The sequence below is a fragment of the Molothrus ater genome, chromosome 30 (assembly GCF_012460135.2).
Source record: "Molothrus ater isolate BHLD 08-10-18 breed brown headed cowbird chromosome 30, BPBGC_Mater_1.1, whole genome shotgun sequence".
Classification (NCBI taxonomy): Eukaryota; Metazoa; Chordata; class Aves; order Passeriformes; family Icteridae; genus Molothrus; species Molothrus ater.
Genome location: NC_050507.2, coordinates 1,444,461 through 1,459,485, shown reverse-complemented (window position 1 = coordinate 1,459,485; position 15,025 = coordinate 1,444,461). Strand labels below are relative to the sequence as shown.

At 54.2% G+C, this 15,025-nt stretch overlaps 1 protein-coding gene across 5 annotated transcripts in view; it reads right to left on the bottom strand.

The window, feature by feature from the left end:
• The window catches only part of LRP1 (LDL receptor related protein 1), a 120,741-nt gene that overhangs the window by 53,599 nt on the left and 52,117 nt on the right, over window positions 1-15,025 (bottom strand). For all 5 annotated transcript variants that reach the window (XM_054517729.1, XM_036399995.2, XM_036399997.2 and 2 more), the window contains exons 10-24: window positions 13,312-13,455; window positions 12,953-13,189; window positions 11,515-11,695; window positions 11,182-11,404; window positions 9,933-10,122; window positions 8,489-8,614; window positions 8,258-8,398; window positions 7,267-7,392; window positions 6,967-7,083; window positions 5,879-5,959; window positions 2,911-3,078; window positions 2,148-2,330; window positions 1,095-1,295; window positions 767-1,012; window positions 153-350 (exon numbers count right to left, since the gene is read on the bottom strand). In XM_054517729.1, the coding sequence (XP_054373704.1) occupies window positions 153-350; window positions 767-1,012; window positions 1,095-1,295; window positions 2,148-2,330; window positions 2,911-3,078; window positions 5,879-5,959; window positions 6,967-7,083; window positions 7,267-7,392; window positions 8,258-8,398; window positions 8,489-8,614; window positions 9,933-10,122; window positions 11,182-11,404; window positions 11,515-11,695; window positions 12,953-13,189; window positions 13,312-13,455 (2,562 nt within the window). The remainder of the gene's footprint in view (window positions 1-152; window positions 351-766; window positions 1,013-1,094; window positions 1,296-2,147; window positions 2,331-2,910; window positions 3,079-5,878; window positions 5,960-6,966; window positions 7,084-7,266; window positions 7,393-8,257; window positions 8,399-8,488; window positions 8,615-9,932; window positions 10,123-11,181; window positions 11,405-11,514; window positions 11,696-12,952; window positions 13,190-13,311; window positions 13,456-15,025) is intronic.

The window sequence follows — 15,025 nt, the reverse complement described above, 5'->3', positions numbered from 1 at the left end:
CAGCTGCTGCATCACCATGCAGGGATCACTATCAGGCCCAAGGGCTGATATCACTATCAGCTGCTGCATCACACCCCACAGAATCACTGACCCCAGGCCTGCACCCCTGCTTTCCCTCCAAGCCCCAGCTCCCCCAACCCAAGGCTCCTCACCCCCGTTCTCCAGCAGCTTTCCCCTGTAGATCTTGTCCTCCACCACATCAGTCCAGTACAGGGAGCTCTGGTTGAGGTGGAAGTCCAGGGCGATGGTGTTGCGCAGCCCGGGCACCAGCACGCTGTAATCCCCTCGGTGCAGGTCGATGCGCCGGATCTCGTGGCGGTTGGAGAAGATGATGAATGGCTTAAAAGGGTCTGGGGGAAGCAGGGAAGGGTCAGCAACAAGGCAGGGGACAGTGCACTCAGCCCCTGTCAGCACAAATCCCACCATCACCCAGCCACGTCCATCAGCACAACCCCCAGCTCCATGAGAGGACAAACCGCCCCTGAGGCAGCTGGGGGGCTGCCACCAGTCCCTGGTGCCCCCCAAAACACACCCAGGGTTTTGGAAACCTTGCAAAGGATGCCAAGGTCTGGAACAATCCCTGCCAGGTTATTCCCCCAGCTCTCCCTGCCCCCAAGGGAAATATGGGGCTGGGGGCTGCAGGTCTGAAACAATCCCAGGTTATTCCCCCAGCTCTCCCTGCCCCCAAGGGAAATATGGGGCTGGGGGCTGCAGGATGGGCTCAGCTTTGGCTCCCCTTGGGGCTCTGCCCTTCAGCAGAACTTGCCCAGGCTGCGGCAGCTCTCTCCATCAGGCTCCAGCATCCACCCCTCGTAGCAGGAGCACTTGACATTGTACTTGTCCTGCTCGCACTTCTGGCTGCACTTGAGGTGCTTGGCACAGTAGCTCTGGATCTGGCAGGTCTTGTTGTCAGCACCCAGCTCCATGCCCAGGGGACAGGAGCACACGATTCCCTCTCCGGGCGCCACCGTGCAGTTGTGGCTGCAGCCTCCGTTGTTGAGGGAGCACTGGTCTGTGGGGACAGGACACGGCTGTCACCTCCCGGTGCCACTCTTGGGCCGCCCCGCGTCCCCCGCGCCTGGCCCCGTGCTCACCGCAGAGCTCGCCCTCGTCGGAGCCGTCGCCGCAGTCGTCGGAGCCGTCGCAGAGCTTCTCGGGGGGCAGGCAGATGGAGGTGTTGTTGGCACAGGTGTGAGAGGGGGGTTTGCACACCAGGGACTCGCAGTTCTCCTCGTCGGAGTTGTCCTCGCAGTCGCTGTCCCCGTCACAGACCCAGGCCTTGCTGATGCACCGCGCTGAAAGGGAGAGGGTGGGAAGGGAGCAGAGCAGAACCAGTTATTCCAGGCATTTCCAGGTGTTATCCCACACATGGGGGACATGGGGGGTGTTTGAGTAGCTCAGGGCTCCCCAAAAGGTCAGGGAGGGCCTGGAGGCTCAGGTCAGCCCCAGAACTGGTATCTCCAGGCATTTCCAGATGTTATCCCACACATGAGGGACATGGGGGGTGTTTGAGTAGCTCAGGGCTCCCCAAAAGTTGGATGGGACAGGTCAGGGAGGGCCTGGAGGCTCAGAAGGTCAGCCCTAGAACTGGTGTCTCCAGACATTTCCAGGTGTTATCCCACACATGAGGGACATGGGAGGTGTTTGAGTAGCTCAGGGCTCCCCAAAAGGTCAGGGAGGGCCTGGAGGCTCAGAAGGTCAGCTCTAGAACTGGTGTCTCCAGGCATTTCCAGATGTATCCCAGGCATGGGGGACATGGGGGGTGTTTGAGTAGCTCAGGGCTCCCCAAAAGGTCAGGGAGGGCCTGGAGGCTCAGGTCAGCCCCAGAACTGGTGTCTCCAGGCATTTCCAGACGTATCCCAGGCATGGGGGACATGGGAGGTGTCTTAGCAGCTCAGGGCTCCCCAAAAGTTGGATGGGACAGGTCAGGGAGGGCCTGGGGATCAGAAGGTCAGCCCCAGAACTGGTGTCCCTGCACCCTCATCCCCAACCCACCAAAGTGTGTCCCATTCCTCAGAGAAGAGCAGAAGGGATCTGAGGATGCCACCATCCATCAGGATCACGATGGATTCACAGGTCGGCTGTTTGTGTTTCCCCATCATCCCAGCACCCCCCAGGGAGGATCCCCTCGCCCCCCCAGCTCTCACCTGAATCCTTGCAGCCGAATTTGACGTTGGGGTCGCAGACGTGGGTGACCCCCTCGCAGTTTTTCTCGTCGCTGGAGTCCATGCAGTCCGTGTCACCGTCACAGCGCCACCGCATGGGGATGCACAGCCCGTCCAGCCTGCACTGGAACTCGTCCGTGTGGCAGCCCCCAGGTGGGCGTGTGGCTATGGGGAGGGCACAGCTCACTGCCTGCACCCCGTGGAGCTGGGGGGCTCCAGGACTGCGTGGGGACCAGCAGCAGGACCACTCAGCCAGCAGGGAAACAGCTGGAGGCACCCAGAGACACAGGATGGGGATCTGGGACTCCAGGACTGGATGGGAACCAGGCACTCAGACAGCAAGGAAACAGCTGGAGGCACCCAGAGTGTCAGGATGGGGATCTGGGGCTCCAGGACTGGGCAAGGACCAGCAGCAGGACCACTCAGCCAGCAGAGAAACAGCTGGAGGCACCCAGAGACACAGGATGGGGATCTGAGCACTGAGTGTGGCCCTAAAAAGCTGCAGAATTCCCTGCCTAGAAGCAGGAGGGGGATCTGGGCATTGACTGTGGCCAGAGAATTCCCTGGCTAGAAGCAGGAGGGAGATTTGGGAACTGACTGAGTGTGGCCAGAGAAAGCTGCAGAATTCCTGCCTAGAAGCAGGAGGGGGATCTGGGCACTGAGTGTGGCCAGAGAAAGCTGCAGAACTCCCTGCATTTTGGGCAATGGCTGTGGCTGGGGGCGTTTCCCACGTGCTGGGGCTCACCCTGGTTGGTGCAGTTGGCGTGGGTCTCATCGCTGTAGTCACCACAGTCGTTGTCCCCATCACAGGTCCAGTGCACGGGGATGCAGCGCCCGCTGTTGCATTTGAACTGGTTGCTGGAGCAGGAGTGGCTGCAGCCGGCCTCGTCACTGTTGTCCCCACAGTCGTTGTCTGCAGAGGGAAGGGGGGTGGCCAGGGGGGTCAGCAGGAGCCCGGCCAGGACGGGGCTGGCAGGAGGGAGCACAGCAAAGACCCCTTGGAACAACGGGGGACAGCACAGACCACGCCACAGAGGGGACGTGGGGGTGACAGCAGCCCCTCGGTGCTGGTGGTGGGACCCCCACCATAGGATGGAGACCCCCGGCCCTCCCACCCCACAGCACCAGCAGCACACAGAGAAAATGAAACACAGAAACTGCATAGATCAGCCATGAACCTGGGGGAGCCTGGGCTCCACTCTGGGGGATGGGAGCTCCTTTGGGGGTGCTGGGACAGCCAATTGGGGGGGTCAGATTGTCTGGAGGAAACCCCCATGCCCGCTGTTTGAGGGGGAGGTTTGGTCTGAGGGTACCTGGACACTGGCAATGCAGCCCCTCTGCTGCCTGGCACAGGGGGCACGGGCTGGGGACCACCACAGGGATCCACTGTGGATGCCCCACCTGAGACTGGGTGAGGGGATTTGCTTCCTGGTGCCTCAAGATGGGCACGAGGATGATGGCACTGATGGGGATATTGGCACTGATGGAGATATTGGCATTGATGGGAACAGTGGCACGGATGGGGATGATGGCACTGATGGGGATATTGGCATTGATGGGGACAGTGGCACTGATGGGGATGATGGCACTGATGGGGACAATGGCAGTGACGGGGATGATGGCACTGATGGGGATGATGGCACTGATGGGGACAATGGCACTGATGGGGACAGTGGCACTGATGGGGATGATGGCACTGATGGGGACAATGGCAGTGACGGGGATGATGGCAGTGACGGGGATGATGGCACTGATGGGGATGATGGCACTGATTGGGATGATGACACTGATGAGGATGATGGCACTGATTGGGATGATGACACTTATGGGGACAGTGGCACTGATAGGGATGGTGGCACTGATAGGGATGATGGCACTGATGGGGACAATGGCACTGATGGGGACAATGGCACTGATGGGGATATTGGCATTGACAGGGACAGTGGCACTGATGGGGATGATGGCACTGATGGGGATATTGGCACTGATGGGGACAGTGGCACTGATGGGGATGATGGCACTGATGGGAAGGAGGGGGCATCACCAGAGGCACAGGGGCATTGCCAGAAGCACCAGGGGCATTGCCAGAGGCACAGGGGGAATCACCAGAGGTACCAGCGGCATCACCAGAGGCACCAGGGGCATTTCCAGAGGTACCAGGGACATCACCAGAGGCACCAGGGACATTTCCAGAGGCACCAGGGGCATCACCAGAGGTACCAGGGGCATTGCCAGAGGCACAGGGGGCATTTCCAGAGAGTTCAGGGGGGCTTTGCCAGAGGCACAGGGGGCATTTCCAGAGAGTTCAGGGGGGCATTGCCAGTGTCCAGCAGCACCCCCAGGGCTCACAGCCCCCTGGAGGGGGCAGGTCTGGGGGCTCAGGGGGCTCAGGTGGGGGTTTTGGTGCATGTTGATCTATGCACTAACCGGTAGGCTTTGGACAGTTCTTTTCGTCAGAGCCATCCCCACAATCTTTTTCTGAAACACAGAACCACCAGACAGGAGCGTGGGCACGGTGACAAACACAACACAGCACAGGTGACAAACACAGAGGGTGGCACAGAGACACCGGGACACAGACAGGGACACGGACAGGGACACACAGAGCCTGGGAGGCGAGACCAGAAGCAGCAGAGGGTGCTGGGGGAGTGGGGGGCAGCCAGGGTTGGGGTACCCTGGTGGTGCTGCAGCTCCTGCCCCAGGCAGGTGAGGCTCAGGGCAGCACAAGGGGCTCCATGGCACGGCCTGGCTGCTACAATGGGGGATTCCAGGAGAAGGGACCATCCCTCAGCTCTAAAGGAGCTCAAGAAGATACCAGGGAGAGTCCTGCACCCCCAGTTTGGGGCAGCCAGGGTTGGGGTACCCTGGTGAGGCTCAGAGCAGCACGAGGGGCTCCACACCACGGCCTGGCTGCTACAATGGGGGGATTCCAGGAGAAGGGACCATCCCTCAGCTCTAAAGGAGATCAGGAAGACTCCAGGGAGAGTCTGCACCCCCAGCTCTGCTCAGCCAGGGTTGGGGGTACCCTCATGGTGCTGCAGCTCCTGCCCCAGGCACCTGGTGAGGCTCAGAGCAGCATGAGGGGCTCCACATCAAGGCCTGGCTGCCACAATGGGGGATTCCAGGAGAAGGGACCATCTCTCAGCTCTAAAGGAGATCAGGAAACTCCAGGGAGAGTCAGCACCCCCAGCTCTGCTCAGCCAGGCAGCCGTGTCCCGCCCTGCTCTGAAGATTGTAATTATTGCCAACAAGGCAGAGCGGCTCAAAGACTGATATAAACTTGTGGGAAAGGAAATCAACCTTGGGGCAAACCCTCTGTCCCAGGCCTGGCCCTGGAAACATCCAAGGGCAGCTGGGAGCTGGCTGGGAGAGCTCTCCTGCCTTCCCTGAGGCTGCAGGGCCTGGATCAGCCCCACCAGCAGCTCTGGCCATGCCACACTTTGTTCCAGCACCAGGGGAGGGTTTTGGAAACCTTACAAAGGTGCCAAGGTCTGGAACAATCCCTGCCAGGTTATTCCTGCAGCCCCAGCACAGCCAAGGGAAATGTGGGGCTGGGGGCTGCAGGATGGGCTCAGTTTTGGCTCCCCTCGGGGCTCTGCCCTTCAGCACACGCTGAGAACTGGCCCAAATTGCCCAAATGGGGTCCCTGCCAGGCTGCACCCCCTCCTCAGGTCTCGCCATGCCCCGGGGAACAGCCGGGGCCGGGTCCTCACCGTTGTCACAGCGCCAGTTGATGTTGATGCAGCGCCCGTTGTTGCAGGTGAACTGTGTCAGGGGGAAGCAGGTCGGGTAGGCTGCAGGGGAGGGAGAGGCACCATCAGCACAGCCCAACACACACCAGGGGACACCTCCCGTGCACCCCAACCCTCCTCACAGCCCCGGGGAGCACCCCCAGTGCTCCTGTTCCAGATTGCCATGTAGGATGTTTTCTATTTCCATTTGTATCGCAGATTATCTTTGTCAAGTGGGCAGTTTGCTTTATCTCTCTCTCTGAGTGCTCACAATCACTCCTCCCTCAGGAGGGGACATCAGCTGATAGCAGCTATTGAATGTCCCTGCATGGCTGATAAGAACTACAGCATCCCATTGGGAGATGAGAGCCCAGAGGGAGGAGCCAAGCATTCCTACCTGGATACAATCTTGAGATTTCAAACATTCATACCCAGATATAATCTGAGATTTCAAACATTCCTACCTGGATACAATCTGAGATTTCAAACATTCCTACCTGGATACAATCTGAAATTTCAAACATTCCTACCTGGATATAATCTGAGATTTCAAACACTGCTACCCAGATAGAATCTGATATTTCAAACATTCCTACCCAGATAGAATCCAGAGGTTTTGAGACACCAGCACAGCTTCTCCACTGGATTCCCCAGAGGAACAGCAGCTGCCTCTTCTTCCCCTGGATCTCCAGAGGCAGAATCCATCCTTCTCTACAGATCCCCCTTGCTCCAGCAGAACCACCCCTGACACTGCAGGAGGGCTGAGCCACAATTCCAATGGGACTGACACCAACACCCTGACCCACCGGGTGTCAGGTTGGGTTCTGACTCTGGCAGTGTTGTTCTAGTGCACTGCATTGTTTATTTTGTCCTTTATTTTTTTTTCTTTTCCCTATTAAAGAACTGTTATTTCCTGCTCTCATTTTTTTGCCTGAGAGCCCCTTAATTTCAAATTTATAACAATTCAGAGGGGTGGGGAGGGTTTATATTCTCCATTTCAGGGGAGGCTCCTGCCTTCCTTAGCAGACTCCTGGCTTTCCAAACCAAGACAGCTCCCAGTCCCAGCTCACCACACGAGGCAGACTCGTCGGAGCGGTCCCCACAGTCATCATCAAGGTCACACGTCCAGGAGATGGGGATGCAGCGGCCACTGGCGCAGGAGAACTGGTTGGGGGAGCAGGTGCGGGCTGGCCAGGAGGGACAGATGCAGTGTTAATGGCCCAGTGTACCTTGTTGTGTCAGGGGAAGGTGGGCAACGACCCCCCTGGGCAAAGCCAGGGTGTGTGGGCACATGTGAGACTGCGAAACCTCAGGCTGTGGCTCAGCACGGGCTCTCCTGAGGCTCCCTGAGGGCAAGGCAGGGTCCTCACCTGAGCAGGTGGAGTTGGACTCGTCCTCGTTGTTGCCACAGTCGTTGTCCCCGTCGCAGAGCCAGCGGTTGGGGATGCAGCGGTTGTTCTTGCACTTGAAGCGGTCTGAGGGGCAGGTGTGCTGGTCTGTGGGGGGAAACACACTGAGAACCATCCTCATCCCATCCCGTCCCTCCAACAAAGAGAAAAACTGGGGCAGAAAAGGGCTGGAGGCTCAAACTTGGCATCAGAATCTCAACCAACTCTCCTGTGCTGCCCCAAAAGAGGGCATGGGTGGCACAGGGACAGGGACAGGGACAGGGACAGGAGCAGGGGCAGTGCGGCCCCAAAGGAGGGCACGGATGGCACAGGGACAGGGACAGGGACAGGGACAGGGACAGTGCTGCCCCAAAAGAGGGCATGGATGGCACAGGGACAGGGACAGGGACAGGGACAGGGACAGGGACAGGAGCAGGGGCAGTGCTGCCCTAAAGGAGGGCACGGATGGCACAGGGACAGGGACAGGGACAGGGACAGAGACAGGGTCAGCACTGCCCCAAAAGAGGGCATGGATGGCACAGGGACAGGGACAGGGACAGAGACAGGGACAGGGTCACCACTGCCCCAAAAGAGGGCATGGATGGCACAGGAACAGAGTCAGTGCTGCCCCAAAAGGGGGCATGGATGGCACAGGGACAGGGTCACCACTGCCCCAAAAGAGGGCATGGATGGCACAGGGACAGAGTCAGTGCTGCCCCAAAAGAGGGCATGGATGGCACAGGGACAGCACTGCCCCAAAAGAGGGCATGGATGGCACAGGGACAGGGACAGGGACAGGGACAGGGGTCAGTGCTGCCCCAAAGGAGGGCATGGATGGCACAGGGACAGGGTCAGTGCTGCCCCAAAGGAGTTGGAGAGGGGACAGAAGAGTCCTGGCTACTCAACCCTGCCCCAACCACTTCCTCCACATCTGGAGGAGCCCAAATCCCACTGCCCAGGAGGGATCACGCACGGCAGAGCTCGGGGGCCTCATCACTGTTGTCCAGGCAGTCGTTGTCCCCGTCGCATTTCCAGCGCTCCTGGATGCAGCGGTTGTTCTTGCAGGCGAACTCCCCGGGCTGGCACTGCGGCGGGGGGATGTAGGATGGGTTGGCTGCCAACAGGAAAAGCACAGGCAGGATTTGAACCAAGTGATCAAGTGCAGCATCCCATGGGGAGAGCCTCCAAAAAGGTCCCAGCCTACCCTCGCAGGTGACAGAGTCTGAGCCCAGGATCTGGTCCTCAGCACAGGCGCACTGACGGCCACGAGGGGTGGCCAGGCACAGGCTGCTGCAGCCCCCGTTGTTGACACGGCATTTGTTGGAGCCCACTGTGGAGGGAAAGGGTGAGGAGGTGGCATTTCAGTGCCCAGGGACACCTGCAGGCCCACTGGGGTGCTGGGAGCCCCCAGTCCCTGGGGGCAGTCACAGCTGGAAGGCAGCTGGAAACACCAGGTGAGGCCATGGGGACACAGAGCCTGATGGAATTAGGGTGGGGAAAAGAAGGAAGGCTGGAAGGGCAGGGCATGAAGAACAGGAAAGGAAAACAAGGAGCATGGGGATGGCTAAAAGGCAACAAAAAGAGGTGGGGGAATGCCAAGGTTACATTTAAAGGGAGGTGGAAATCAAAAGTAGATAACATTTTACTAACCAATAAGTGACCCTAAGGGATGGATATTGGGGGAATGGATATTTAGGATCTCTAAGGGGTAATAACTGGGGGGTTGACCCCTGGCCTCTGGCTAATCACTCGATGTCCTGGACTGAAGCTTCCTAGAGGGAGGGGATGGGATGCAGAGTGATTGACAGAGAGCAAGCATAGCAGGCTCTGAGCTTGCAAGGGCCCCATGGAGGGCCGAGGCTTGAAGATAGGAATTGCCAAGCCGTGATGAAATAGCAAAAGAAGCTCCCGCCTTCCACCTTTCAGACCCCAGCTTATCTCTGTAACCCCACAGGTCACTTTCCCTTAACCCCTACAACTGGACAAGTTTGGATCCCCTTATTCCCTATAAAAAGGGGCTGGTTTAGCCCATTCAGGTTAGAAGAGCCATTGCTGGAACCCTTCACAGACCCCTCAATAAAACCATCGCTGTGGAACCCCAGGACATTTTTCTCCTCCTCTCTTGCAGCATCTGCTTCCCCACCAGCCTGCCAGGCACCTTAGCAAGCAAAGAGCTGGAATCCTAAGAGAGCTGATAATCACTAAAGAGCTGATATCCACCAAGCTTGCTAAGGTAGCCATTGGCTAAGAACGCAGGAAATATAGAAGAAGGTTCATTGAAAATGTATTGATGGCAAGTGATTTGGACAAGGGGGGAATATATGGTTGGGTTGTTTAACAAAAAAAAAAAAAAAGTCAAGATAAAATAAAAAATGGATGCGTAAAATGGAATTTAAACGCTAGTTGCTAGTAAATGAAAAAATAATGACTATGTCTGGCAAGCATTACACTATCTGTTGTCTAGAGACACTCTTGGGGATTTGGGGATGATCTCATCAAAGGGATCACACAGGTAAAGCGAGGGCGGCTACAAACTGGGATAATTGGGAAAAACACGGGGACGCAAAACCAAAACCATCACAAAGCATAAAACCAGACTACAACAGGGGGAAGCTCAGCCTCTTGCCCAGCCCCTCCAAACCTCTGACCTTGCTGCTGCTGGGCGTCGTACATGCGGATCTCGAAGATGGGCGGGCGCTCGTTGCGCAGCAGGCTGACGGCCTTGGAGGCCTGCTCCAGCCGGTAGATGCTGCCGCTGCGGTACTCGGTCCAGAACAGAAAATTGCTGTAGTGGCACAGCCCGAAGGCGTGGTTCAGCTCCGGGCCTTCGTACACGATCTGTGCGTGTGGGGAGGAGGAGGAGAGGGGATGTTAGATGGGATGGGTGATCAGGGACAGGGACGGGGTCAGGGACAGGGATGGGGACAGGGACAGGGATAGGGTGATGGGACTGGGACAGGGACAGGGACAGGGACGGGGATAGGGATAGGGATAGGGATAGGGATAGGGACAGGGACAGGGACAGGGATGGGGACAGGGATAGGGACAGGGACAGGGTCAGGGACAGGGACAGGGACAGGGATAGGGTGATGGGACTGGGACAGGGACAGGGATGGGGACAGGGACAGGGATGGGGACAGGGACAGGGTGATGGGACAGGGACAGGGACAGGGTGATGGGACACGGTGATGGAAAGGGACAGCAGAGAGGCTCCCTGGGATGGGCACTCAGGGACAGGGACAGGGACAGGGACAGGGACAGGGACGGGGATAGGGATAGGGACAGGGACAGGGTGATCAGGGACAGGGACAGGGACATGGATAGGGATAGGGATAGGGATAGGGATAGGGATAGGGATAGGGATAGGGATAGGGACAGGGTGATGGGACAGGGATAGGGACAGGGACAGGGATGGGGACAGGGACAGGGTGATGGGGACAGGGTGATGGGACAGGGTGATGGAAAGGGAGAGCAGAGAGGCTCTGTCACCTGGGATGGGCACTCAGGGACAGGGACAGGGACAGGGACAGGGACAGGGACAGGGACAGGGATAGGGACAAGATGATCAGGGACAGGGATAGGGATAGGGATAGGGACAGGGTGATCAGGGACAGGGACAGAGTGATGGAAAGGGAGAGCAGAGCGGCTCTGTCACCTGGGATGGGCACTCAGGGACAGAGACAGGGACAGGGACAGGGATAGGGTGATGGGAGGGGAGGAGAGCAGAGAGGCTCCGTTAGCTGGGATGGGCACTCAAGGACAGGGACAGGGACAGGGACAGGAACAGGGACAGGAAGAGGGACAGGGACAGGGACAGGGTGATGGAAGAGGAGAGCAGAGAGGTCAGAGCTCAGCTCCCCAGTGCTGTGGGTGATCGGTGTCCCAGACCCCACTCACCTTCCTCTCGGTGCCATTGAGATAAACCATCTCGATGCGGTCATAGAAAGCATCCACCCAGTAGAGGATCTTGGCTGGGATGTCCAGGCTCAGCCCGTTGGGCCACAGGACAGTCTTGGAGGTGATGAAGATGTTTCGGTTGGATCCATCCATCCAAGCCCTCTCAATCTTGCCCCTCTTGCTGTCCTTGGGATCCTCCTCCCAGTCTGTCCAGTACATCCACCTGCCATGGACACCAAGCTGAGCCCTGGCCTGGCCACCACAGCTTGTGACAAGACCCAACCACATCCCTGTGGCCCCACCAGAGAGCCCAGCCCACCCAGGCACCCTCACCCATTCAGGGGGTCCACCACGATGGCACGGGGGTGCGTCATCTTCCCCTCAATCAGAGTCTTCCTCGTCTGGGCAGCCTTTTCCAGCCGTGCCACGCTGATGGTCTTCTTGGGGCCATCATCTGTCCAGTACAGGTTGTTCCCCATCCAGTCCACAGCGATCCCCTCCACATTGTGGATGCCTGTGGGGGAAAATTGGAGTGGGTTTGTCACCAGCCAGGAGGTGAAAAGTGGAAGCAACAGCCCCAAAGGTGCCCAATCCTGACCCAAACTGAGGGGGATGATGGACACCCATGGGAAAGTCTGCTAGAGCTGCTCTTTGAACAGAGAAAATTTTATGAAATGCTAAATTTACTGAAAATTTGGACCATAGACATGTCAAGTGGGATCACCCTGAGCTAATAGTTGTTTGAATATTCTGGGCATTAAGCTCCTTGTATCTCAGGCAGGTGATTATTATTATGATAATATCATATAATATATATAATCATACTATCATATAATATTATCATTATTATGATAATATTATTATATTATATATTCTATATGATATTATGATATTATTATACAATTATTGTCAGTATTATTGTTATTAAATTATTATATTATTATGACAATATTATAATACAATTATATATTTTATATATATTCTATATGATATATAGAATATATGATGATATTATATTATTATTACTACTATTAGTATTACTATTATTATTACTATTAAATTGTTATTATTATATAAAAATATATAATTTATATATATTACTATTTTTATTTCTATATATTATTTATAATTACTATAAATTATTATAATTTATATTATATATATACATTTATATATATGAATTACTATTACTATTATTATTTTTACTATTAAATTATTATTATATATAAATATAGATATAAATTTATAGATATAAATTACTATAATTTTTATTTTATTTTAATTTAATTTCAATTACTATAAATTATTATTATTTATATTATTTTATTTTATTATTATTTTATTATTATTTTAATTTAATTTAATTTTAATCACTATAAATTATTATTATTTATATTATATATAAATTTATATAAATAGATTACTATTATTATTACTATTAAATTATTATTATATATAAATATATATAAATTACTATAATGTATTTATTTCATTTTATTTCTATCTTAATTACTATATATTATTTATAATTACTATAAACTATTTTAATTCATATTAGATATATCAATTTATATATATAAATTAATGGTATTATTATTATTATTATTATTATTATTATTATTATTATTATTATTATTATTATTATTATTTATTACTATTACTATTACTATTACTATTACTATTACTATTACTATTACTATTACTATTAAATTATTATGATGGTAATAATTTTATTATCCTTCCTGCAAGGCCAGGCCCCTTGGCCACTCACCATCCTTCAGGATGGTCTCCCTGTCCGTGCCATCGATCTTCTGGCGCCCTATCAGGTAGCTGGTGGTGTCAGCAAAGTAGATGTAGCCAGTCTCAGCGTGGAAGTCCAGCGCCCGGGGGTTCATGAGGTTCTCGATGGGGATCATGTGCTCATCTGGCACCTTGGCACCCATGTCCATGCCACGGATGATGCCAGGACGCCCCTTGCCGTACACCAGGAACAGCTCGTGCTCGGGCTCTGTGGAGAGACAGGGACACAGGGGGTGGCACTGGGGCTGTTGTGGGGTCACAGCAGGGAACGCAGAGCCCGTGTCCCCAGCCCCTCACCCCAAAGGTTCCCCCAGGAAAGCCAGCACTCACTTTTGCAGGATTTCCCGTCGCTGCCCAGGCTGAACCCGGAGCGGCAGCGGCAGGTCCGGCTCTTGTGGCTGTTCCCAAGCAGGCAGATGTCAGAGCAGCCTCCTGGCTTCCCAAACTGATCTGGCTCGCAGGCGTGGCTCCTCACTGCAACACAGAGAGGGGCTGAAGCTGCTGGGGACCCTGGGGACACAGGCAGCACGAGGGGTATCGCTGGTCGGGGGCTGTGTACAAATCACCAACGGGACAGGACTGCTGGGAACCTGCCTTGAGCTGTTTTATTTTTCAGCATCAGTCTCATTCCATGGTTATGACAATGGGAAGATGCCAGCAGCTCACATCTCAGGCAGCAAACCAAGAACTTAATGTTAAAACTTGCTTTAAAAGCTTCTTGACCAATCCCACAAAGCAAAAGCACATTGACAGTAGCTCTATCCAATCACCATAAGCACTGTTGTTAAAACAGTAATAAGCACCTTTGGTTAAAACAATGCTTGCTTATTTTGAATACAATACCTGCTTGTAAGCCCTAAAACACAACGCACAGAGCTCCATTATTAGGCTTCAACCTCCCTAATATCTTGCTAGATAAACTTTTCTGTAGCTTAGGGAGTTATTCTAAACAAGCATTGATACACAGACCATTGTTCTATTTGTCTTTGCTTTTTCTACTTTTTAAATAATTTTTCTGCTGACCTATCTCATAACTGCTGCTTAGCTCTAATCACAGTTCCACTGCCTCTGAAGCCTGCCTTTTGCAGCTTTCCCAAAACCCTCTGATTTTATAGATTCTCACAGTGGGGGACAGGGAGCACAAGGGGGACAGGGCTGCAACCACAGGGACATGGGGATGCTCTCATGGGTCCTCCCTGGGCTGCAGGGAAACTCGTTCCTCCCAGGAGCTCCCAGCCAGTCAGGAAAAGGCTGAGCTCAGCACAGAGATGGGAAAGAACTTCCCCATGGGAAGGATCCCTGAGGAGAAGCCAGCAGGTCCCAGCACACCACCACAGCCATGTGGACACGCTGCCCAATCCTGCTGCACCAGTGGGACAAGCCCTGGGAGGGGGGACAGCCAGAGAGCCCCTTAATCACGCTCCTTTCCCTGCTCAGAAACCTCCTGATTCATTTTATAGTCTGGAAAATGCCGAGTAGGCTGCAGACACTAAGAGGATTTATAAGGAGTAAATTGATTAACTGCAGGAAGGTGCTGGGGAGGGGGGGGAGCAGGCAGGGATGGATGGATGCAGGGAGGGATTGGTGAAGCACTGGAGCCTTTCAGCTCCTTGGAATTCCCTCAGTGCTTGGGAGCACCAGGGTGAACGTGCTGGCAGTGGGGACAGAGAGGAAGAGGGAGCATCAATATTTTAAGATGCCACATTTGCTCCCACCACCTCTGTACTCTCCATGATCCATCATCCACGTGGAGCAGCTCTCACAGGAGTTAGCAGGAAAAGGGGGCACCCCAGGATGTCCTGGGGAGCAGGAATCCCAAACTCCCTGAGGTCAGAAAAGACCTCCAAGATCACTGAGTCCAGCCTGTGACCAATCCCCACCTTATCAACCCGACCAGAGCACCGAGTGCCACATCCACTCAGTCCTTGCACACCACCAGAGACGGTGGTGAGGGAGCATCAATATTTTAAGACGCCACATTTGCATTTTAAGATCCCACATCTCTGTAATCTCCATGATCCATCAACCACGTGGAGCAGCTCTC